Source organism: Moschus berezovskii, chromosome 17, assembly GCF_049115385.1.
Source record: "Moschus berezovskii isolate FMDL1 chromosome 17, NW_MosBer_1.0, whole genome shotgun sequence".
Lineage (NCBI taxonomy): Eukaryota > Metazoa > Chordata > Mammalia > Artiodactyla > Moschidae > Moschus > Moschus berezovskii.
Window position 1 is genome coordinate 9861990 of NC_142476.1, and position 26172 is coordinate 9888161.

General features: G+C 40.4%; 2 protein-coding genes across 2 annotated transcripts in view; both read left to right on the forward strand.

The window, feature by feature from the left end:
* The window catches only part of LOC129542119 (uncharacterized), a 415462-nt gene that overhangs the window by 65179 nt on the left and 324111 nt on the right, over positions 1-26172 (forward strand). The window lies entirely within an intron of this gene.
* Positions 1-26172, forward strand: part of LOC148775056 (uncharacterized) — a 44691-nt gene that overhangs the window by 3818 nt on the left and 14701 nt on the right. The window contains exons 3-6 of the mRNA XM_088845079.1: positions 8892-9011; positions 14554-14784; positions 23648-23767; positions 25703-25773. Coding sequence (XP_088701205.1) covers positions 8993-9011; positions 14554-14784; positions 23648-23767; positions 25703-25773 — 441 coding nt within the window. The 5' untranslated portion in view covers positions 8892-8992. The remainder of the gene's footprint in view (positions 1-8891; positions 9012-14553; positions 14785-23647; positions 23768-25702; positions 25774-26172) is intronic.

Below are 26172 nucleotides of genomic sequence, written 5' to 3' on the forward strand. Positions count from 1 at the left end.
GCCAACACCAAAATCAGTTAGATTATATTCTTTGCAGCCAAAGATAAAGAAGCTCTATACAGTCATCAAAAACAAGACCAGGAGCTGACTGTGGCTCAGATCATGAACTCCTTCTTGCCAAATTCAGACTGAAATTGAAGAAAGTTGGGAAAACCACTAAACCATTTAGGTATGACCTAAATCAGATCCCTTATGATTACACAGTGGAAATGACAAATAGATTTAAGGAACTAGATCTGATAGAGTGCCTGATGAACTATGTACAGAGGTTCATGACACTGTACAGGAGATAGGGATCAAGACCATCCCCAGGAAATAGAAATGCAAAAAAGCAAAATGGCTGTCTGAGGAGGCCTTACAAATGGCTGTAAATAGAAGAGAAGCAAAAGCAAAGGAGAAAAGGAAAGATATACCGATTTGAATGCAGAGTTCCAAAGAATATCAAGGAGAGATAAGAAAGCCCTCCTCAGTGATCAGTGCAAAGAAATAGAGGAAAACAACAGAATGGGAAAGACTAGAGACCTCTTCAAGAAAATTAGAGATACCAAGGGAACATTTCATGCAAAGACGGGCTCTAAATAGGACAGAAATGGTATGGACCTAACAGAAGCAGAAGATATTAAGAAGAGGTGGCAAGAATACACAGAAGAATTATACAAAAAAGATCTTCATGACCCAGATAACCACAATGGTGTGATCACTCACTTAGAACCAGACATCCTGGAATGTGAAGTCAAGTGGGCCTTAGAAAGCATCACTACGAACAAAGCCAGTGGAGGTGATGGAATTCTAGTTGAGCTATTTCAAATCCTGAAAGATGATGCTGTGAAAGTGCTGCACTCAATATGCCAGCAAATTTGGAAAACTCAGCAGTGGCCACAGGACTGGAAAAGGTCAGTTTTCATTCCAATCCCAAAGAAACGCAATGCCAAAGAGTGCTCAACCTACTGCACAGTTGCACTCATCTCACATGCTAGTAAAGTCATGTTCAAAATTCTCCAAGCCAGGCTCCAGCAATACATGAACTGTGAACTTCCAGATGTTCAAGCTGTTTTTAGAAAAGGCAGAGGAACCAGAGATCAAATTGCCAACATGCGCTGGATTAACGAAAAAGCAAGAGAGTTCCAGAAAAATAACTATTTCTGCTTTATTGACTATGCCAAAGCCTTTGACTATGTGGATCACAACAAGCTGTGGAAAATTCTGAGATGGGAATAGCAGACCACCTGACATGCCTCTTGAGAAACCTGTATGCAGGTCAGGAAGCAACAGAACTGGACATGGAACAACAGACTGGTTCCAAATAGGAAAAGAGTATGTCATGGCTGTATATTGTCACCCTGCTCATTTAACTTCTATGCAGAGTACATCATGAGAAATGCTGGGCTGGAAGAAGCACAAGCTGGAATCAAGATTGCCGGGAGAAATGTCAATAACCTCAGATATGCACATGACACCACCCTTATGGCAGAAATTGAAGAGGAATAAAAAGCCTCTTGATGAAAGTAACATATATGTTAACATATTGACAGATGTTAACATATATTAACATATATATAATCATACAGTTATATATGATATAAATAATGTATATTATATAATATATATGATTGTATTAACATGCAATATATAATATATTATAATTATATAAATAGGTAACTATAATCGTATATTATATCTACTTATATATTATTTTATAATTATATAATATAATTATATAGTAATTATTGCAAGTATGGCAATATAATATATATATTATATCATAAAATGTTACATATAATATAATACATTGTATATTTATTAATATAAGCCTTATATTTAATATTGTATGTTTGATATAATATTAAATATATAGTTATATATTATATAGTATATATTATATGTAAATATTTATTATAAGTAATATATAATTATAAATAATAGTATAATATATATATGTATATATATTACAAATTATTATATATGTAATAGGAAATGGCCTTTCTGAAGCAAAAAATCAGTCTCAGTAATGTGTGAAGTTCATTCTGTGAAAGCGGTGGACAAACTAGGACACTGGAAGGAAGTGCAGCTGTGTCTTCCTCCACACGCTCACTCTGAGGGAGAGCCATCCTAAGTAGAAGAGGAAGGAATTGTAGTCCCTTTCTCGTTAATTAAATCTCTCTCTTTCTCCTTTTCCCTCCTCCTCTTTTTTCTTCTCCCTTTCTTCCTCTCCCTTCCCTTCTTTTACTGCCCCTCTGTACATGTGTGGTGTAATAGTTTTTATTGCTGAATAACAAACATCCACTCACTTGATGGTTTACAGCAACTCCCAGGTACTGTTTGCAGGGCTGTGCAGGTCAGAAGTTGAGACAGTCCACTGCTGGATTCTCTGCTTGGTGTCTCTAAAGTCCAAAATCAAAGTGTTATCCCAGCAACATTCTGCTTTGGAACTTGAGGTCCTCCTCCGAGCACATGTGTTTGTGGCAGAAATCAACTTGTTGCAGATTTTTTTAAACATTATCCTATCAAGTTACAGTAAAATGATACGCAAGTAGAAACATTTTTGAAAAGAATTTCTGCATTCTACTGCATAAGCCTTATTTCCTTGATGAAGCTCAACATTATTTCATATGTTTATACCTGACAAATACAAATGGTTACTTAATGAACTGTAAAAACCAGAGACAGTGTTGGATGTTTACCAGTTGTTGGGAATGAGAGGGGAGGGAATAAGTCTCAAAGCCAAAGAAGCCACAGCATCTGCTAATAGGAATGTAAAGACACTGTGAGGTAGCCACACATAGATGAAGTTGGAGCTCCAATATGAAATCGGGTTCAGTACTTTTTGATAAATTTGTCAACAACCACAGAAGAATAAAGAGATCTTGTCTAAGGTGAAGTTAAGGGATACAAACCATAATTCCTGACAGTGAGAGATGAGTTTTGTCTTCAAAGGGCAAGGGAAGAGTTGACATGTGGAAAAGAGGAGCATCCCAAGAAGAGGCTGGATCCAGGCAGGTGCCATAGCAGTGAAGCCACAGCTAGGCTGACTTAAAATATACACTGATGTGGACCAGGTCACCGTCAATGAAACTGGAAGAACCTGAGTCATTGACAAAACATAGAGCCAACATAATCCAGATTTTCTGTTCTTATCACATCTTAAGGTCCAATAGAATCAAGCATCCTCAAGAGACAGAACAGAAAGATTAAAGCTGTCACTTCTCTGGACTCTTTTGTGGTCTAGTGACTAAACTCTGTGCTCCAATGCAAGGGGCCTGGGTTCGATCCTTGGTCAGGTAGCTAGATCCCACATGCTGCAACTAAGATCCACAGAGCCAAATGATTAAATACATTTTAAAACACACACAGACACATCTAAAGCTGTCATGAATCAAATGTATTTTTTCTAGATTTTTTTTTTAATTGAAGGATAACTGGTTTACAATATTGCATTGGTTTCTGTCATCCATCAACATGAATCAGCTACAGGTATACTTTTCCCCCTTCCTCCTGAATCCCAACCCCATCTCCCTCCCCACCCCACCCCTGTAGGTTGTCAGGGAGCACTGGGTTGAGCTCCCTTTGTCACACAAAAAGATTCCCAGTTCAGTTCAGTTCAGTTCAGTCGCTCAGTCGTGTCCGACTCTCCGCGACCCCATGAATCACAGCACGCCAGGCCTCCCTGTCCATCACCAACTCCCGGAGTACACTCAAACTCATGTCCACAGAGTCGGTGATGCCATCCAGCCATCTCATTCTCCGTCGTCCCCTTCTCCTCCCGCCCCCAACCTTTCCCAGCATCAGAGTCTTTTCCAGTGAGTCAACTCGTCTCATGAGGTGGCCAAAGTATTGCAGTTTCAGCTTTAGCATCAGTCCCTCCAATGAACATCCAGGATTGATCTCCTTTAAAATGGACTGGTTGGATCTCCTTGCAGTATAAGGGATTCTCAAGAGTCTTCTCCAACACCACAGTTCAAAAGCATCGATTCTTCGGCGATCAGCTTTCTTCACAGTCCAACTCTCACATCCATACATGACCACGGGAAAAACCATTGCCTTGACTAGACGGACCTTGGTCGGCAAAGTAATGTCTCTGCTTTTTAATATACTATCAAAGTTGGTCATAACTTTCCTTCCAAGGAGCAAGCGTCTTTTAATTTCATGGCTGCAATCAGCATCTGCAGTGATTTTGGAGCCCAAAAAAACAAAGTCTGACACTGTTTCCACTGTTTTTCCATCTATTTCCCATGAAGTGATGGGACCAGATGCCATGATCTTTGTTTTCTGAATGTTGAGCTTCAAGCCAACCTTTTCACTCTCCTCTTTCACAGTTGCTGTCTATTTTACATATGGTAAAGGAGATCAATCCTGGGTGTTCATTGGAAGGACTGATCCTGAAGCTGAAACTCCAGTATTTGGCCACCTCATGCGACCAGTTGACTCACTGGAAAAGACTGATGCTGGGAGGGATTGGGGGCGGGAGGAGAAGGGGACGACAGAGGATGAGATGGCTGGATGGCATCACCAACTCGATGGACATGAGTTTGAGTGAACTCTGGGAGTTGGTGATGGACAGGGAGGCCTGGCGTGCTGTGATTCATGGGGTCGCAGAGTCAGACACGACTGAGCGACTGAACTGAACTGAACTGAATGTATATGTCGCCATGCTCTTCTGTCATTAGTCCCACCCTCTCCTTCCCCAACTGTGTCCACAAGACAAGTCTGTTCTCTCTGTCTGTGTCTCCACTGTTGCTCTGCAGGTAGATTCATCATACCATCTTTCTAGATGCCATGTTGTTGTTCAGTCACTGAGTTGAGTCTGACTCTTTGCAACCCCATGGGCCACAGCATGCCAGGTCTCTCTGTCCCTCACCGTCTCCTGAAGTTTGCCCAAGTTCATGTCCATTGCATCAGTGACACCATCCAGCCATCTCATCCTCTGACGTCCTCTCCTTCTACCCTCGATCTTTCCCAGCATCAGGGACTTTTCCAATCAGTCATCTGTTTGCATCCAATGACCAGGATACTAGAGCTTCAGCTTCAGCATTAGTCCTTCCAATGAGTATTCAGGGTTGATTTCCCTTAAGATTGATTGGTTTGATCTCCTTGATGTCCAAGGAACTTTCAGGAGTTTAAAGGCATCAATTCTTTGGCGTTTACCTTCTTTATGGCCCAGTTCTCACAGTTATACATGACCACTGGGAAGACCATAGCCTTGACTATAATGGACCTTTGTCGGAAGAGTAATGTCTCTGCTTTTCAACACACTGTCTAGGTTTGTCATAACTTTCCTTCCAAGAAGCAATCATCTTCTGATTTCATGGCTGCAGTTACCATCCACAGTGATTTTAGAGCCCAAGAAGAGATCTGTCACATATCCACCTTTCCCCCTCCTATGTGCCATGAAGTAATATGGCTGGGTGTCGTGATCTTAATTTTTTTTAATATTTAATTTTATGCCAGCTCTTCCACTTGCCTCCTTCACCCTCATCAAGAGGCTCTTTAGTTTCTCTTCACTTTCTTCCATTAGAGTGGTATCATCTGCATATCTGAGGTTGCTGATTGTTTCTCCCACCTATCTTGATTCCAGCTTGTAACTCATCCAGCCTGGCATATCTCATGATGTGCTCGGCATACAGGTTAAACAAATAGGGTGACAGGAGACAGCTCTGTCATCTTCCTTTCTCAATCTTGAAACAATCAGTTGTTCCATACAGGGTTCTAACTGTTGCTTCTAGATTCCACATGTGTTAATGTACAATATTTGTCTTTCTCTTTCTGACGTACTTCATCTGTATAATAGGCTCTAGATTCATCCACTTATTAGGACTGACTCAAATGCATTCTTTTTTATAGCTGTGTAATATTCCACTGTGTGTGTGATATGAATGTCAAAAATCTTGTGAATGCAGCTGGGAATTGAAGCCAGAGAGGTAATACTTTTTTTTTTTAGGTAATACTTGTGAAAATAATATCACACACTTCAGTAGAACTTGGAAATTCCAACCATTATCCGTGTGTGTATTATGAAGTACACTATCCACTTCTGCTTGCGTAATCCCCTAAAATGGGTATGATTACACCTCATCCCGTGGGATGCATCTCTGAGGCAGTACATCATCCAAATGCAGGTCAAATGCTTCTCCTGAGACTGTGGACTGCTACATTTTTTCTATGTAACATGATTTATTTCAACCAATTCAGTATTCTTTAATGACAATAGTTAACCTAAAGGTATTATTTATGGTGAAGGTCAATATAAGGTGCTAGAATATTTCAAAAATACCTGGTATCAATGAAGGATAACATTATTTTTCTGCATATATAAATCTTTTTCAATGTATTAATGCAAAAATGCATAAGAAAACAGTCAGAGTACATTTCTGTTTTATACTCCTGAAAAACATTTTCAGTTCATTAAGAGCATTACAACTGATTCTGATTAAAGTAGTTAAGGAAATCAATCTGTTAAAACGTACAATGGAAAGTTATTGTAGCAAAACTTATAACAAGTTTGTGGTATTAATGTCAAAGTCTATAAAACTAAAAGTAATTCAGTTTAGCCATAATGTATTTCACCATATTGGGTTTTATATTTGAATAGTTGAAATGTAAAGATGCTTTTTTTTTTCCGTAGCAGAATATTTCACTGATGACTTAATTTGCAATAATTGTGAAAGGAAATTGCATATATTTTGTTGGAAGATTTGATAAGATAATATTGCAATTTGAGAATAAAGACACTGGATAAGACAGAGGATGGAATTTTAAAAACAAAATATTATTTGAGTCAAATTAAACATGGCAATGCTATTAGAATTTTTTTTAATGTAAACTATCTTGGAACATTGGAACACACAATCCTGAGAAACTCTTAAAATGCTGAGGGATAAGAAATGTAGAGACCACCATTCATGGTGAGCATTTTAACATGTTCTAGTACTCTTGCCTAGAAAATCCCATGGATGGAGGAGCCTGGTAGGCTGCAGTCCGTGGGGTCTCTAAGGGTTGGACACGACTGAGCGACTTCACTTTCACTTTTCACTTTCACACATTGGAGAAGGAAATGGCAACCCACTCCAGTGTTCTTGCCTGGAGAATCCCAGGGACGGGGGAGCCTGGTGGGCTTCCGTCTATGGGGTCACACAGAGTCGGACACGACTGAAGCGACTTAGCAGCAGCAGCAGTATATAAGTGAATGTTAGTTAAACACCCTGTTCAAAATGAGTGAAACTCACCATAATAGGGGCAATTGATACTCAAAATGCTAAAAGCCATGATGATGGATGATGAATTTTTTGCTCTGAGAAAGTACTTTTTAACATGTCACAGTAAGAATCATATGATTGTCAAGGCATAGAACTCATAAAACAAGTTCTGATTATGAATAATTATTGATACAAGAGAGGAAAGAGGCAGGCAGCTTCCTTGAGGAACATAAGATAAAAATCTCAATTATTCATTTAGTAAAAAGTCTCAGAAATGCTCTGAAAACTCGTAGTTTGATATGATTTGGCTTAGCTTCTAATACTTCCAGTCTAACCAAAAATGCACATTGCCTCTGAAACAGCAATGTTAGGGATTGAAATAAAGATCCATAATAATGATCCTGAAGGCTAGAATGGAAGAGAGGATCATATTAAGTCAGGTACACTTGACAACTGAGGGAGGTATTTCTGAAAACGTGCTGATCTTAGAAAAGCTTTTCAAAAGCAATTTTCCATATGAAATAATGGCAAAAGATGTCATTACTTGTTTTCAAGATGCCGAACACTGCAATTGATTAGTTGCCAGTCTCTGGGCTGCAGTGAAGGGCTGCTGGGTGTCCCCACATCTTCCTCCTGCCCAGGGAAGAACTGGTGCTCTGAGCAGAGAGGACCTGCTCACAAACCGTCCCTGGGTTCCTTCCATACTCACTTTACCTACAGAATACTAGGGACGGAAAGCTATTTCAGTGAATGGCTTTGGTGTACTTTTGTCATCAGAGTTTCTAGTGAACCAAAAACCGTCTTGGCAGGAGGTAAGGGCACAACACAAGTGCTCAGAAAGCCAGAGTCAACTTCCACCAGCACTGATGACCCTGAAGACTCTTGCAGGCAGGAGAGGGAGTGAAGCCTTGTAAGCTGTGCAGCTGCATCTTAGGAGCCACTGGTGGTGATGAGTTATCATCCTTCAGTATCTCTTAAGACCCTTGATTTGAGATGCAGCCTGCGATTGCTCCATTTGAGATGCTGTTATTTAAGCCATGTGTAGCAGCACTGTTCTACCTGGGATCTAGCAGTGAACAAATGGGCCAAAACTTGCTTTCAAAAAAACTGCAGGAAATACAAAGATAAGCAAATGAACATGCATTATAAAATGACTGAAGTCTTCATATGAAAAAAGACTATGAAAAAAATAAACCACGGTAAGGGGGGAAATGTGATGGGAATTACTACATTGGATAAAGGGGTTATGGTGGCCCCATTAATAATACTTTAAGGATGATGTAGTGTGTGGATGTGAACAAAATGCAGGGGTCATGGTGAGAGGAGGATATAGTGATTCTCGTTAGTGTCTAGGTTACCTAGAGAAAAAATCATCTTCCAGTAAATCTCTCTCAAATCCATCCATACTTCTCTAGACTGGTAATCTGCTGCCCCATCATTTCTCACTTAAAGCACACTTTAATCTTGGCTCCTCCTCCTTTCATAAGGCATACCAATGCTTGTCACGAAATTTTGTCTTTCAACTTTGTGCCTCAACTCATAGAGTACCCTCTGCCTGAACTGTTTTATTACCCATCTGCCCCTTACATTTCAGTGGCACCCAGTAACTCTTCATGTTTCAATCTGCAGAGCATTTTCACACTTTAGGAAGTTATCTTTGATGAAGGATCCAACTGACATCTTTATATTTTGTCTGCCCAGCTCCCATCCCATCCCCTCCTTGTGGTACAAGGCTTCTTTCCTGTTGGTACCCTGTGCCTCTGCTCCTTCCACGGGATGATAGTGGATTTGTTAACAGCAAAATGATTCCTCTAGCACCAGGTAAGCACTTTTGCCAGGCTAACTCTGAAGAGCCCCTTATCTCCCTGAAGAAATACTTGGTGAGATTTCCGGAGAAGGAAATGGCAACCCACTCCAGTATTCTTGCCTGGAAAAGTCCATGGACAGAGGAACCTGGAGGGCTGCAGTCTGTGGGGTTACATGACTGAGCATGTGTGCATGACGATGGAGGGAGATGGGTTGGTAGCAATAAACTGGTAGAACTTAAAAAAAAAAGTGATTCCTCCACCACCAGGTAATCACTTTTGCCAGGCTAACTTTGAAGAGCCCCTTATCTCCCTGAAGAAATACTTGGTGAGATTTTTACCAAAATGACCAAGGGAAATGTCATACAAGGAGCCAATATGGTAAACAGAATGAAAACATGGAGACCAAATAACAATCCTGACAACATTGATCCATCCATGGACCCAAATTTCCTAGAAATCAGTCAATCTTTAGAATCGAGAGTTACACGAGAGAAAAAGAGAAAAAGACAAAAACTGAAACATACCAATTTGATGATTTTAAAATTAAAGTTAAATATTGCTCTCCCATATCTTCATCACCAGTACAGATAACTCATTACGTTGTACCTCTGTATTCCTTTCTAGACTCTAATATTTGGGAGCAGAAGGAGAATGTTGCTAGTTTGCTGTAACATTCCCCGAGTTGTGTATCTATCACGTTGTATCATTTGGAACATATTTATAAAACTCTGAATGAAAGAGCAACAATCTCTGTCATATTTTCCATGTCACTTTATATCATAATCCTGAGGTGGACAACTGTGAGTCCATGTTGAGGTTTTTTTCCCATTTCTTTTCATTTTCCTTTTATTTTGATACAATTCTTTCTTACCCTTCTGTGTTATCTCTATAAGCACACATTAGGGGGGTTTAAAGTTAATCGCCTTATCCTCAGAAATGTTCAGGGATGTCTCCATAATCAGCAGGGATTTCTAACCATTTTATGCCATGTGTCATAGGAGAATATTTCTGACTATATAGATCACAACTACAAAAGGAAAAGAAAAATCTAGTGACTTTAACTCATCCAAGATGTCTATAGGCTTTGTAAGCACCATTTCTCTATATTTAATTTATTTTTGCTTGAAGTATCTAAAATAGATGTCGGTTTCTTTCAAAAAGATTATGAATGAAAAAACATAGAACATCGAGTATTTCTAAGAACTGGAAAATCAAAAATGGAAACTGAGAATTGTTTGTTGGAGATTATTACATCCTAAGTGAACAACGTGTGCTGACTTTCCAAGGCATGGTATTCCAAGTGACTCCTTAAATTATCATGTGTGCTTGAAGAAAGTGTCCTTTGAAGGCATGACTTAGGGAGGCTAACTGTCCTGTGCTCAGACGCTCACTCATGTTCCCCTCTTTGCAACACTATGGACTGTGAAGCCCGCCAGGCTCCTCTGTCCATGGGATTTCCCATGAGACTCCAGGCAAGACTACTGGAGTGGGTAGCGATTTCCTTCTCCAGGGGGTCTTCCTGATCCAGGGATCGAACCCGAGTCTCCTTCATTACAAGAGGCACCTGGGAAGCCCGGAAGGGTAACTAGCTTTTACCAAAACAAAACAGACTATCAACAACAACAACAAAAGTAAAAGATTGGCCACTGAAATCATTGGTGGACTGGTTACTTTTGTCGATATGGAATCTCCTGAAGATATGAAATGACTGGTTTAGGATTTCAAGTCCTCAGCCCAAGCATGATAAAAAGGCTCTGATGGATTTTAAAGAGGTTCCTAGGTGGTGCAGTGGTAAATAATGTGCCTGCCAATGCAGGAGATACAAGAGTCTTGAGTTTGATCCCTGGATTGGGAAGATCCCCTGGTGTAAGAAATGACAACTCACTCTAGTATTCTTGCCTGGAAAAGTCCATGGATAGAGGAGCCTGGAAGGCTACAGTCCACGGGGTTGCAAAGAGTCAGACACGACTGAGCACGCACACACAGCACGGTTTTTTAAAAATCACTCTTTAAGTGATCTTTTACATTTTATAGTTGTAGAATATAGCAATCTATAAACACCAGACCCACCTAATCCTGTAGTTTTAATTAAGCAGGAACTGAATGAAAACCATGGGTAAATCACTTACAGAAAATTTAGAGCATTAATTAGAAAAACATCTCACCCTTAAATTTCATCTGAGTATGTGTGTGGAAGGATTTAGATGGATCTGGGCATTGAGCTACAAGCTAAATAGCTCACATGCTATGTGTTTCATGGCTCTGAAAACAGCTGGCAGTGGTGTGTGTTATTACTCTGGCTGGAGTGGTGGATCCTGCCACATTATGGTTGTAAAGACATGGTTCTGGAATTCAGAAGACTTCCAGGGGTACTGGATTGTCCTTCCAAGTCTACTTCGTAAAAGCACTGTCTCCAACACAGTCAAGGCTGACAAGAAACTTCCACAAAATTAAACAATCATGAAAAATTAAAATGATGGCTGAGAGTAAGAAAGAAAAAGGTAGTAGAAAAAGGAAATTAAAAAATTAAAAACCCCGATACCTCAAGAGTGGTTTCAGGCCTTCAGTAATAGTGAGGTAGACTTCATCCATTACAGTTTAATTGGTATACATTTAATTAATTAAGATTAGCATTTAATGCCATATACTTAATTAGTACATTTAATTGCCACTTTTCCTTATTCCTAAATATTACATATGAGATGTGTCAGTGCTCCATGTCCTGGCTGTTGTAAATAGTGCTGCAGTGAACACTGGAGTGCATGTGTCTTTTCAACCCTAAGTCTTAACTGAAAAATAATTGCAAATAGGACCTTACTACATGTCCTTAGACCAGTGTCTTCCTAGGTCCTTTATTTTCTGAAGACTTTTCATGTCTTTGGATGTGGATCAGTGCATTGTACTTTTCCTGAGTATAAAAGCTCTTTGCTCACGGCTCTTTTTATAAATGTAGTACTCCATTTTTTTTCTTGCACATATTATTACAAACAGGTTGAATGAAATTCTAATTGTTGTGTAGCATATGTCACTTGCTTTTTTTGTTCTAAACTACCAAAAAACTTCTTTCTTTCAAACCCAGCAGTTTCAGCAGCATGTGTTCTGCCCTGACTACATCCAAGTTCTGTGCTCACTGTACTTATTTAATATGCAGTTTCAAAGAACTTGAAAACATTTCTCCCCAAACTTAGTCTGTTCTCTTAGAAAGACATGTTGGACAACTTCCCCATCCTTCTCTCCAGGGAATCCTGATATGTTCATGGATTTCCACATGGAGATCCTTATTGAGAGACATTTAGGATCTTTTCCAACAATTCCCTTACAGAAAATGGTGCAAAGAAACTAGATTAAGATCTCCTGGGCCAAGGTATCTACAGGAAACACTCCTAGAAGTGAAGTCACGGAGCCCATAGGAGTGGGGAGATTCAGTGTTGACACGTGGGGCCAATGGCACCTCAGAGAGGCTAGCCACTGCCTTGTCCACTCAGCAGGGCGTTTGTCACTGCAGGGGCTGGGACCTGCCTGTGCACTCTGCAGTGAGGGAGGGCCTTGACCTCTGACCCCCTCCTGCCACAGGGGCTTGCCTTTCATCATTTTACCTCCACACCTGCCTGCCCAGTCTGCACCCTCATCCCTCTTTTTCTTCTCCAGCTGCCTTCACTTTCATAATGCCTCTCTCTGCCTTCCTAGCTGCACCTCAGGACCATCAGGCTGCTCTGTCACCTGTGCGATCAGCTCCTGGTTCGTACGGCAGCCAATGACCCCGTGTTAAACTGGACTCTTGTCTGAATCAATTTACCAATTTGTGTTTTAGGAGAAATCAGCAATTCCATCCATATTCCCAAGTTCACTGGAAAAGTGCCTTACGTCACTCTCATACAGTGAAAGCAAACCCATCCCTCGTTATAGCCCTCTTTGTTCCCAGTTTATTTATTTTACACCAGGTTCTCCTGACTGTCTTGTGTAAGATTTGTCTATATCATTAGTTTGTTCACTAGCCCTTAGTTTCATTGAGATCCTTCACTTTATTTTTCTGGGCAACTACTGATCTGATGAGGGCTTCCCAGGTGAAACAGTGGTAAAAATTCTCCTAATAATGCAGGAACATGGGTTCAATCCCTGGGTCAGGAAGAGCATGTGGAGTAGGAAATGGCAACCCATTCTAGTATTCTTGCCCAGAGAATCCCATGGAGAGAGGAATCTGTTGGGCTATAGTCCATGGGCTTACAAAGAGTTGGACATGACTGAGTGACTCAGAATATACACACACACTCATCTGATTGTGATTGCTTATTATCGGTTGCATTGATGTAAAATTTATGTATCATATATTCACCCACTATGAATATACACTTCAATAATTTTAGTATATTAGTGAGTTGATTAATCATCAACACAATCCAGTTTTTAAATCTGTCACAACGTCTGTTGAAATGAAAAACTAATTTTTATGTTCAATGTACCAAATTTTGTTTCATTACTCATACTTTTGGTGTCATATTTATGAACTCTATTCATAGTTCAAACTCATAAAGATTTTACCCTATGTTTTATCCTCTTAAAAATAATTTTAGCTCCTACATTTGTGTCTAGGGTACATCAAAAAAGAAAAAAAGACAAGCCCACTGACAGGAAGAACATATTTGCAGATCATTTGTCCGATAGCAGACTGATATCCAGAATATATAGTGAAATCTTAGAAATTAAAAATAAGACACACCTAGAAATGGCAAAATATTTGAGTAAACATTTCTCCAAAGAAGATATGTAAGCATACAGAAAAGTATTCAGTACACTTCATTGTTAGGAAATACAAATTAAATCTACAATGAGACACCGCTACACATTAGAATGTAGAAACAAAATTCTGAGGAGAGTAAAAAAAAAAAAGGTATAAATGTATTTTATTCAGTCAGGTCAAGTTTCCTGCATTTCAGTTTTGGTGCCAAACTTAAGGAAAATGCCTTAAAAATTTTAAAGAGAACTTTATGGATTCAGAATTGTCAGTAATGTCCAGAGATGGACTGTTGCCTAAAGAAAGGTATTTGAATTTTCAGCATGACCCCGTCATCCTTTTGAGCTAGAATGAACAAAACAGACTTGACCTCCTTCATCACAAGGCTTCTAAGGATAAAAGGGAAAGTGATCACCATGCAAAATGTACACGGATCCATGAGTCCTTGTTACAAACATCTGCACTGCATTGAAAGAGAAGTGAAGGAAGCTGTAGGGACACATAAACCATGCATCCTGAAGTGGGAATGAAGAGAACGTTCCCTTGCTAGAACAATGTAGGAGGTAGACATCATGCTTTATCATACCACAGCCATTGTATATGGCTGCCTATGTATTAATGTTTACTTGTCAAAAGGTTTATAGAGGTGGAGGCAGGAGTTCAACCTGCAATTACTTCACCCTTGACTCTATGCCAGGAGGCTACCATTCCTGTCTTCACATGTGATGAAGCAGTCCCTCTGTTACTGAGCACATTTTTTGCTGTTGTTTAATTGAAGTATGGCTGATGTACAATATGATATAAGTTGTTGTTGTTGTTTCAGTCTCTCAGCAATGCCACCTCTTCTGTGACCCCATGGACTGTAGCACCCCAGGCTCTTGGTCCATGGGATTTCCCAGGCAGGAATACTGGAGTGTGCTGCCATTTACTTCTCTAAGGGATCTTCCTGACCCTGGGATGGAAACGTCTCCTGCGTCTCCTGCATTGCAGGCAGAGCCTGCTGAGCCACACCCTGAGAAGCCACAATTATATACATTACAGGAGTGCAGCATCAGTTAAGTTCATTCGTTCAGGCGCGTCCGACTCTCTGCCACCCCAGGCTTCAGCACGCCACTTGAGCACGCCAGGCTTCCCTGTCCATCGCCAACTCCCAAAGCTTGCTCAAACCCTGTCCAAAGAGTCGGTGATGCCATCCAACCATTTCATCCTTTGTCACCCCTCTCCTCCTGCCTTCAATCTTTCCCAGCATCAGGGTATTTTTCAATGAGTCAATTCTTAGCATTAGATGGCCCAAATATCGAAGTTTCCGCTTCAGAATCCGTCCATCCAGTGAATATTCAGGACTGATTTTCTTCAGGATTGACTGGTTTGATCTCCTTGCAGTTCACGGCAATCTCAGGAGTCTTCTCCAACACCGCAGTCCAAAAGCATCAAGTATTCGGCACTCAGCCTTCTTTATATTCCAACTCTCACATCCATACGTGACTACTGGAAAATCCATACCTTTGACCAGACAGAACTTTGTTGCAAAGTAATGCCTCTGCTTTTTAATATGCTATCTACGCTGGTCATAACTTTTCTCCCAAGCAGCAAACGTCTTTTAATTTCATGGTTGCAGTCACCATCTGCAGTGATTTTGGAGCCCCCCAAAATAAATTCTCTCACTGTATCCATGGTTCGCCACCTATTTGCTGTGAAGTGATGGGACCAGATGCCATGATCTTAGTTTTCTGAGTGTTGAGTTTTAAGCGAACCTTTTCACTCTGCTCTTTCATTTACATCAAGAGTCTCTAGTTTTTCTTCGCTTTCTGCCATAAGAGTGTTGTGATCTGTGTATCTGAGGTTATTGATACTTCTCCCTGGAAATCTTGATTCTAGCTTGTGCTTCATCCAGCCCAGCATTTCGCATGATGTATTCTGGATATAAGTTAAATAAGCAGGGTGACAATATATAGCCTTGTTGTACTCCTTTACCAATTTGGAACCAGTCTATTGTTCCATGTTCAATTCCAGCTGTTGCTTCTTGACCTCCAAACAGATTTCTCAGGAGTAAGGTAAGGTGATCTGGTATTCCCATCTCTTGAAGAATTTTCCACAGTTTGTTGTGATCCACCGAATCAAATGCTTTAGCATAGTCAATAAAGCAGAAGTAGATTGTTTTCTGGAACTCTCTTGCATTTTTGATGATCCAGTGAATGTTGGCAATTTGATGTCTGATCCTCTCTCTTTTCTAAATCCAGCTTGAACATGTGGAATTTCATGGTTCACATACCATTGAAGCCAGCCTTTAAGAATTTTGAGCATTACTTTGCTAGAGTGTGAGATAAGTGCAATTGTGAGTTAGTTTGAACATTCTTTGGCATTGCCTTTCCTTAGGATTGGAATGAAAAGTGGCATTTTCCAGTCCTGTGGCCACTGCTGAGTTTTCCAAATTTGCTGGCATATTGACTGCAGCACTTTCACAGCATCATCTTTCAGAATTTGAAGCAGCCCAACTGGAATTCCATCACCTCCACTAGCTTTGTTCATAGTGGTGCTTCCTAAGCTCCAGTGGACTTTACATTCCAGGATGTCTGGCTCTAGATGAGTGATCACACCACTGTGGTTTTCTGGGTCATCAAGGTCTTTTTTGTAGAGTTCTCCTGTGTATTCTTGCCACCTCTTAATATTTTCTGCTTCTCTAAGGTCCACACCATTTCTGCCCTTCATTGTGCCCATGTTTGCATGAAATATTCCCTTGGCATCACTAATTTTCTTGAAGAGTTCTCTAGTCTTTTCTATTCTATTGTTTTCCTCTATTTCTTCGCATTGTTCACTGAGGAAGGTTTTCTTATCTCTCCATGTTATTCCTTGGAACTCTGCATTAAAATGTGTATATCTTTCCTTTTCTCATTTGCCTTTAGATTCTCTTCTTTTCTCAGCTATTTATAAGGCCTCCTCAGATAACCATTTTGCATTTCTTTTTCTTGGGGATAGTCTTGATCACTGCCTTCACACAATGTCACAAACCTCAGTACATAGTTCTTCAGGCACTCTTTCAGATTTAATTAAATCTTTCAGATTTAATCCCTTAAATCTATTTGTCACTTCCACTGTATAATTGCAAGCGATTTGACTTGTGTCATACATCAGTGGTCTAGTGGTTTTGCCTACTTTGTTCAATTTCCCCTACTAAAAGTAGGGAAAATTCAGCAATAAGGAGTTCATGATCTGAGCCACAGTCAGATCTGGGTCTTGTTTTTGCTGACTGTACAGAGCTTCTCCATCTTTGGCTGTATTATCAATCTGATTCTGGTATTGATCATCTGGTGATGTCCATGTGTGGAGATTTCTCTTGTGTTGTTGAGAGAGGGTGTTTGCTATGGCCAGTGCATTCTCTTGGCAAAACTCTGTTAGCCTTTTCCCTGCTTCATTTTGTACTCCGAGGCCAAATTTTCCTAACATTCCAGGTCCCTACTTTTATATTCCGGTGCCTTATAATGAAAAGGACACCTTTTTGCGGTGTTAGTTCTATAAGGTCTTGTTGGTCTTCATAGAGCATTTCAACTTCAGCTTTTTCGGCATTAGTGCTTGGGGTATAGACTTGGATTACTGTGATATTGGATGGTTTGCCTTGGAAACGAACAGAGATCGTTCTGTTGTTTTTGAGATTGCTCCTACATACTGCATTTCAAGCTCTTTTGTTGACTGTGATGGCTACTCCATTTTTTTCTAAGGGATTCTTGCCACAATAGTAGATATAATAGTTATCTGAGTTAATTTCACCAATTCCAATTCATTTTAGTTCACTGATTCCTAAAATGTCGATGTTCACTCTTGCCATCTCCTGTTTGACCACTTCTAATTTACCTTGATTCATGGACCTGACATTCTAGGCTCCTAAGCAACATTGTTCTTTACAGTATCAAATTTTACTTCCATCAGCAGTCACATCCACAACTGGGCATTGTTTTTGCTGTGGCTCCATCTCTTCATTCTTTCAGCTGTTATTTTCCACTCTTCTCCAGTAGCATTTTGGGCACCTGCCGACCTGGGGAGTTCTTCTTTCAGTGTCATATCTTTTTGCCTTTTCATACTGTTCATGGGGTTCTCAAGGCAAGAATACTGAAGTGGTTTGCCATTGCCTTCTCCAGTGGAGCACGTTTTCCCAGAACTCTCCACCATGACCCATCCATCTTGGGTGGCCCTACACAGCATGGCTCATAGTTTCATCGAGTTTGACAAGGCTGTGGTCAGTGTGCAACATAATGATTCATAAGTTTTAGAGGTTTTACCCCACTTACAGTTATTATATAATACTGGCTATATTCCCCATGTAGTACAACGTATATTTGTAGCTTATTTATTTTACACATGGTATCTTTATCTCTTAATTCCCCATCATTATTCTTCCCCCTTCTTCCCTGTTCCCTCTTCCCACTGGTAACCAGTAGTTTGTTCTCTATATCTGTGAGTCTGCTTCTTTTTTGTTACATTCACTAGTCTGTGGTGTTACTGAGATTCCACATGTAAGTGAGATCATTCAGTATTTGTCTTTTTCTGATTTATTTCACTGAGCATAATACCCTCCAAATCCACTCTCCACACACACACACACGTCACGTCTTCTTTATCCATTTGTCTGCTGATGAACACTTAGGTTACTTTTATACCTTGGCAATTGCAAATAATGCTGCTGTGAACAGTGGGGTCCTTGTGTATTTTTGAAATAGAGGTTTCGTTTTTTCTCAGGTATATACTCAGGAGTGGAACTGCTGGATCATATGGTAGCTCTATTTTTAGTTTTTCGAGGAACATGTATACTGTTTTCTGTAGTGGCTGTTGCAAATTACATTTCCAGCAACAATGTGGGAGGGGTCCCTTTTCTCCATGTCTTCACCAGAATTTGTTATTTGCATCCCTCACTGTGTTTCGTTTTTTCTTTTTAAATCTGTATTTCCCTGAGAATTAGCGATGCTGAGCACCTTTCCACGTGCTGCTATTGAGTATTGAACTGAAACTGATAAATGCAAGTATAAATCTTTAGACCTTTCAAATTCTTTTATATTTCTCCCAAGTAGATGTGGGTCTAGGCCCTTTCCTTTAACAAGAGTTGATACAGGGTGACAAGGGCTTACCTATCACTGACAGATGTCCTGGAAACAACACTGTGTAATGTCCACAGTTAAGCCTATAAAGGGCATGAGCCACTCAGGTCAGTCTCCTGTCAGAGCCCTCCACCACCAAGAATGAGCTCTGCAGTCCTGCCTGCTGGGATGAAGCCCAGGCCTCGTGGGAAGGCTTCCTGAAGTTCCTCCGGCAAACCCAGCTTCAGTTTCAGACCTGGCAGTGACGTCACCTCCAGAGGAGTCCAGCTCCTAGTGTTAATGTCAATCCCTACTGGTGAGTCTCCTTTCCTGAGACCCCAACATCCTAGAGTAGAAAGAGCCATCCCTACTGCGCCCTGTCTGAATTCCTCACCTTGGGAGCATGAGCAAAACAAAGAGGGTGTCTCATGCCATGACACAGGGGGTTAGTTTATAAAAAACGTTTTATGTTAAAAGCAACGAGGAAAACACTTGTGGATAATTCACAGGTTACAAAGGAAGATAAATGAAAATCTGTGTTGCCTTCCTTCCTTCTTCTGTAGCCTTCTAGATTCAGTTTCTGGAAGTAACAGCTGTTAAGTGCTTGTCCTCTTTCCAGGTTTATTACTGGAATGATCAGAGAGCACTGACACTCTGACAAGCATTTTTCTAAGAGCTTTACCTACATTTACTCATTTATTCTTCGTTCACCATAGATTCGCAGGGGGTAGCTCGAAGGCGAGTCCTCTGCTTCATTCTAGTTTCCTTCCAAAACTGGGTGTCTGAACTGCTGTACTTTACTCCCTTTGGAATGATGTTCCTCCAATATATTTGGAAATATATTCCCTAGGGACTTGCCTGGCACTCTAGTGGTTAGGACTTCACCTTCCAAATGCCTGGAAGCCAAGAATCTGAAAGCATAGAAAACAACTGAAGCAATATTGTAACAAATTGAATACATTAAAAGTATTAAAAAAGAAATCCATTCCTTCTTTTTAAAATTTTATTCCTCAACTTCCTTATTTATACACACACACACACACACACACACACACACACACATTTTCCATCAAGCTGGAAAGCACTAAAATTTTTCATTTTGAGTAATGTAATATTGCCTGTTATTTTCCACCCTCAGCCATGTCAGTTGGGTAATCGTTGGGAAAAAATATGACACCATCTTAACTATTGTTTTACTTCATCAAGTCCCACTTAGTTCAGATATCTGTTAGTTCAGATATTTGGGGGTGAGGTGAATGAGCAATGAAGGGCTTCCCTGGTGGCTCACACTGTAAAGAATCCACCTGTGGTGCATGAGACACAGGTTTGATCCCTGGGTCTGGAAAATCCCCCAGAGAAGGGAATGGCTACCCACTCCAGTATTCTTGCCCAGAGAATCCCATGGATAGAAGAAACTGGCTGGCTACAGTCCTTCAGATGCAAAAAGTTGGACATGACTGGGTGGCTAACACTTTCACACTTTTTTTTTTCATCAGTGATAAGGATTTGTACTAAACCTGGGCTTTCCAGATGGCTCAGTGGTAGAGAATCCATCTGCCAATGCAGGAGACAAGTAGACAAGAGTTCCATCCCTGGGTTGGGAAGATCTTCTGGAAAGGAAATGGCAACCTACTCCAGTATTCTGGGCTTGAGTTGAACACACAGGCGCACACATACACAGTACAGCATTCCATACCTTGTCAGGGCGCCTACTTTGTTTTAATAGGGCAACTTTTCATCTTTCCCCTAAAGTTTTCACTTCTGTGTTTAGGGGGCTGGTCACAGAATGGGGTGTGATTAGGTTTTAGATTATGACCCAGAACACATATTTAGTCCTAGAGTTTTGGGTTGTCTAAAGTTCTTCATTTAGAAAACCAGTAACTGCACTTTTACCCCACCTACAGGTGAAAACACAGTGATTTGGTTTTTGTTACTTGTTCAGTGATAGCCTGGATTAACACACAATAACAGATCACCTGTTAAATGACTTGGCAGATATTGAGGGGTAAGTGTGCCTGCATTTAGGTGCATACAGAGGAAAGGAAGTGGTCCATGTAGAGAATGAGAGAAGGGTTTAAGCAATTTGATAAGCATATGGTTAGAGAATACAACATTTTACAATTGAATGTTGATTAATGTTGCCATTTGTATCGACTTGAACGTATTTTAAATTACTGGATCTAGAAATTTCTGGTGACTTAGAAATACTAGAATTGATTGGAGATGATATATGTACAGGGATATAATGCATTTTATTCTCAATGTGTTAGCCTTTTCCCTCTTCACCCTGAGATATTGACAAATATCTATATTTGGGGGACAGGCCATTTTCTCTCATATAAATTATTTTCTGAATCAGGGCAGAATCTGTAAGCCTTGCATTCAGTTTTGAAATAAAATGTTTGCTCTGAAAAGCTAAATGTGTCCATAGAAACACACTTTCTATATGGCAGCCTTTGGACTCATCCTGTGCAGAGTCCAGTTCACTCTGAAAGTTCTGTGATGGATCGTCTCCATGGTAATGTGATGATACACATTCTGCATTCTGTACCAACCGCCACTTGGTGAGGCGAGAGGGAGTGTGAGAAGACCTCATCTTCAGTGTTGGGTATTTTAAAATGGGAAATGTAAACTGTTTTGGAGGTAGGTTCCTACTGATCCTCTGAAGGCTGTTTCTTCAAATGGGCTGGTTAACTTTTACTGAAGGTTTTTCCTCACTTTTAAAAAAATTATTTCCATCATTCTAGTTTATCTACAGAGATATAAATGTATTATATACTTTTCCTTTAATCCTTAATTTATACTTTTTGATTCTTCTGTCAGCTGGCAGCCTTAAATATCTTCCTAAATTTAGAAAAATGTACAGTTTCTAGTGCCAGGTTGGTACACACTGTACCAGAGAATAGATGGAAAGAAATGAAGCAGGAGTTACCATGATGTCTCCCCAAAAATGGACATTACAGGAAAAGGGGATTACAGCTCAACTCTCTAAATGTAGTTTCCCAAATCTACAAGTACTAGCAGTGTAAATCCAGAAACTTTTACAAATGAAAAAAAAAAAACAACTGAGATTTACTGGTGGAATTTCCATGGGTGGATGTGAGCAGGATCACTGTTTGCCTTTGTCAGGGAGTTTGATGAGATGGGGCAGTGCTGCTGGGTTAGTAGGATGAACATTTGGTCACTGAGGGAAGGAGGGTTTGCCTGTTGATCCTCAAGGAGAATCTTGGGGTGATGTCTCTAGTCTATGAGTATGGACATGACTTTCAAAAAGAATATGGGGCTCTGCTGTCTTCCACTACCGTGTCTAGAGTATGATGAGTTGATACAGTCAGTTTTAGTGAGGGAAGACTCGAGCTCCTGCCCATTCTTAGCTAGCACTTCGTCCAGGCTGCTCAAATCAGTGCTCTGATCCCCTGTAAGACTTTAAGCATCAGAGACTTCATTAAGACTCCAAAGCCCAGCACAGATGGCCACCTTCCCAGTTAACTCACATTAACTCCTCATCCAGACTTGGTCAGTGGAAGCGAAGGTAATTCTTGGTGGAGCCATCATGTGGCTTTTGGTTTAGAAAATTCTGAGCTCTGAGCCATCTTGGATGCCAAACAGCCCACTGGTCACTCAGCAAGATGACATTGAAAAGGCTGTTGTGACATGGTTGCCCATGTGAAGGATCTGTGGAGGATGGAGAGAGTTGAAATCCTATGGTCCTTCTGAGGAGTTTGCCTCAGAAGAAACTTGTATTTTGGATCAGAAATGGAAATACAGAGACAAGTGGTGGAAGGAGGGTTTGAGTTCTTTTCTAGGCTGAGTCGTCTTCTCCAGGGCATCCAGCTGTCATCCGCAGAAAGCTAGGGGCAGGGGAATTTGAGGGGGGTTGCATTCACCATTGTGCGTTCTTGGAAAGTCACTGATCTCTCTACATTTCAATACCGTTACAGCCCCCACTTTGTCCCCCCATCCTCCCCAACAGGGCCGGGTGTCAGAGGAGGCGATAATAGATACTCTCCATAAACTGTAAAGCCCTGTTTCTGTGAAAAAGCTGGAGTAAGCTTCCATCCCCACTTGGAACCATCAAAATGCCCTCTCTGCTTTCAACCGCTACTAAAGGTCCACCTTATTCTTGACATCATTCAAGACTGAACTCTTCTAGAGCATTTATGAAGCTTTTCTATTTATTTACTTGACTGCTTGGGGTCTTAGTTGTGGCACATGGGATCTTCGTTGCACCGTGTAGATCTTTCGTTGCAGTGCACTGACTCTCTAGTTGTGCTACTCGGGCTGAGTAGTTGCACCATGTGGGCTTAGCTGCTCTGAGGCATGTAGGCTCTTACTCCCCTGACCAGAAATCAAATACCTATTCCCTGCATTTCAAGGCAGATTCTTAACCACTTGACTTCCAGGTAAGTCCCTCCTTCATTTCTCTAACATTTTACCTATATTTAATCATTCTTGGCCTCATAATACTAAAAATAGGCCATATCAACATTTCTCCAACTCTGTACAGGAAACTGAGGCAAAGAGAGATCCAAATGTCTTTCCCAAGAACCTGCTTCTCCTAAACAGGATCTGAATCCAGTCCATCAGCATGGTTATTATGCTCTGCTGAGCTTCTAGGTCTCAGTTATAGAGAGGTATTTGTCTGCACAGGCAGTCTGCTGGGTGCGTTCAGTGCACATCAAACCACAGATCTTCCTAAGTCCACATGCCTAGCAGGGTCAGGAGGCCCTGCTAGGCATGTGGTGAGGAAGGGGACCCAGGGTTGAACTGTGGATCAATGATTATTAGTTCCCGGGTGGTCCTCTGCAAGCAAGATGTCGACAGCTCTCTCCATTATAATGCATTTCACAGGATGTTTATTCCAGAGGGGGAGAAGAAACATCTGTCACAGGGCAAGAACACGAAAAACCAGGTGGATGAAAAGACTCCGTTGTGGGCCACGGAAGAGGGTGCACAATAACTCAACTGAAGGTACTGTGGAAATTTTCTCATTTAGTTCATTCAAGAATAATTATTGTAGTATGTTCAGTGCCTCCTATTTAAGAAAAAAACTGAAATACTAAGCAATGTTCTTTAATTTCATGTGTTCAAATAGAAACTGTATCAGTTGCTGTACTGCTTTAACTATGAAAGGAAAAATGCATTTTAAATTCAGATTTTGGTTCATGCTTAAAAGTGAAGATGGTCTCTAGCTATGGTTTGGACATTAGCTAATTTTTCAACACTAGCTGTGATGTGTTCCCCCCTGAAGTTATGTTTCAAGATTTCTTTAAATTATTAGACTTTATTTAAAACAGGGTTACATTGACATAAAAGCTGTATGGATTATACAGAAAATTCCTATATCATATCACTTTAGTTTCAGCTATTAAATTCTACTCACAGATAACATATGTATGGTACATTTTTTACAATTAGTGAGATAATATATTTTCAGTAATTCAAAGTCTGTAGTTCACCTAACATTCACACTTTGTGTTGTTACATTCAGTGATATTTTCAATATGCACATTTAAATTATAGTACCGTTCAGAAATCTATACAGTAATGTTCACAGTGTATTATTAGTACGTAAATAATAGAAAAAACACCCAAAGACCATCATGTGATGAATGGATAAATGAAATGTAATATGTACTCAGAATGGAATACTATCCCGCCATAAAACTGAATTACGGATCGAAATATGCTACAAAGTGGATGGGCAATTTAATACAAAAATTAATTATAGTTAGTGAAATAAGGCAGGCACAGAAAGACAAATGTTGTATGATTCCACTGGTTTAAGGTACACAGAATAGGCTAACTCATGGAAGCTGGAAATAGAAATTGCCAAAGCGAGGAGGCAATGGAGAAGGTGGATTATGACTTAATAGGTATAGAGGTTATATTGGATCTGATGACAAAGATGTAGATGTAGATGATGTTGATAGGTACACTGAGTTGTGAAAATAGAAAAACCAAGATTGCTGGAAGAAGAATCAATAAACTGAGATATGCGAATGACACCACCCTATGGCAGAAAATAAAGAAGAACTAAAGAGCCTCTTGATGAAAGGGAAAGAGGAGAGTGAAAAAGTTGGCTTAAGACTCAACAGTCAGAAAACGAAGATAATGGCATCTAGTCTCATCACTTCATGGCAGATAGATGGCGAAACGGTGGAAACAGTGACTGAATTTATTTTGGGGTTCTCCAAAATCACTGCAGATGGTGATTGCAGCTATGAATTAAAAGACACTTACTCCTTCGAGGAAAAGTTATGACTAACGTAGACAACATATTGAAAAGAATACACATCCCTTTGTCAACAAAGGTCCAACTAGTCAAGGCTGTGGTTTTTCAAGTGGTCGTGACGCTCAAGCCTGGTGGACTGGGATGAGCCAGAGGGATGATATGGGGAGGGAGGTGGGAGGCGGATTCAAGATGGGGAACACATATACACCTGGGGCGGATACCTGTCAGTGTTTGGCAAGTGCAATACAATATTGTAAAGTAATTAGACTCCAATTAAAAGAAATGGATTAAAAAAAAAAAACTCTCAGAGACTTGGCCAGTACAATACTTGAAACATTGGACCTGAGGATGCAGGGATCTAGGTAGAAAGCCAGAAGATAGGTGTGATTTCCCATATGCTGTCAACAGGCAGGAGGGTCATGGGTGTCTGTCATTGAAAGCTGGAATGCAGCTTAACGTTTGACTTTTCCGCACGGGTTCGGTTATCACCAGTTAAATGCAGGCACTCTCTCTCATTGCCTATGTGCTGGTCTCTTCCAGCAAGGAGGATGATTGAAGAGCAGCTCAGTCCATATGTACTAACCTTTCCCCTGTGCCCACCAAACAAAAAATTACTGAGATATTTGTAAGCAGCCTCACGTCTTTCCTGATGCCATTGTGTTTCCCTTTAGTGACCCGGGAAGACCAGCTGTTGGATCAGCCCCAGGCTGGGGCTGAGGACCCTCCTGTGGATACGACAACGGTAAGCTCAAATGTGATCTCTCATAAGACTGTTGCTTCCCTTCTTTGTTTTTTATTCAGCGAAATACAGTGATGCTAATCTGACTGTGTATATTGACACTTATGTATGCACTTCCTTGCTAGTGAAATATTGAAGAGAAATGTCTTATCAACACAGACCTGATTCCAAAGGACACTAAAATATACCGTCCATTACTACTGTAGGTCCTTTGCTCGGTAGAATTTTTTGGCGCCTTGAAACAGAAAATCTTAACTGAAAGAGCCCAGCTGTTTCAACAAGGGTCCTCTCTGTTTTCTTTTGAGCCCTTGCTTTTTTTCAAAGAGTTTAGCTCCCTGAGGGAAGAAAAATACAAACAAACAAACAAACAAACAGATAACGAACGAAAAAGTCACTGCAGAG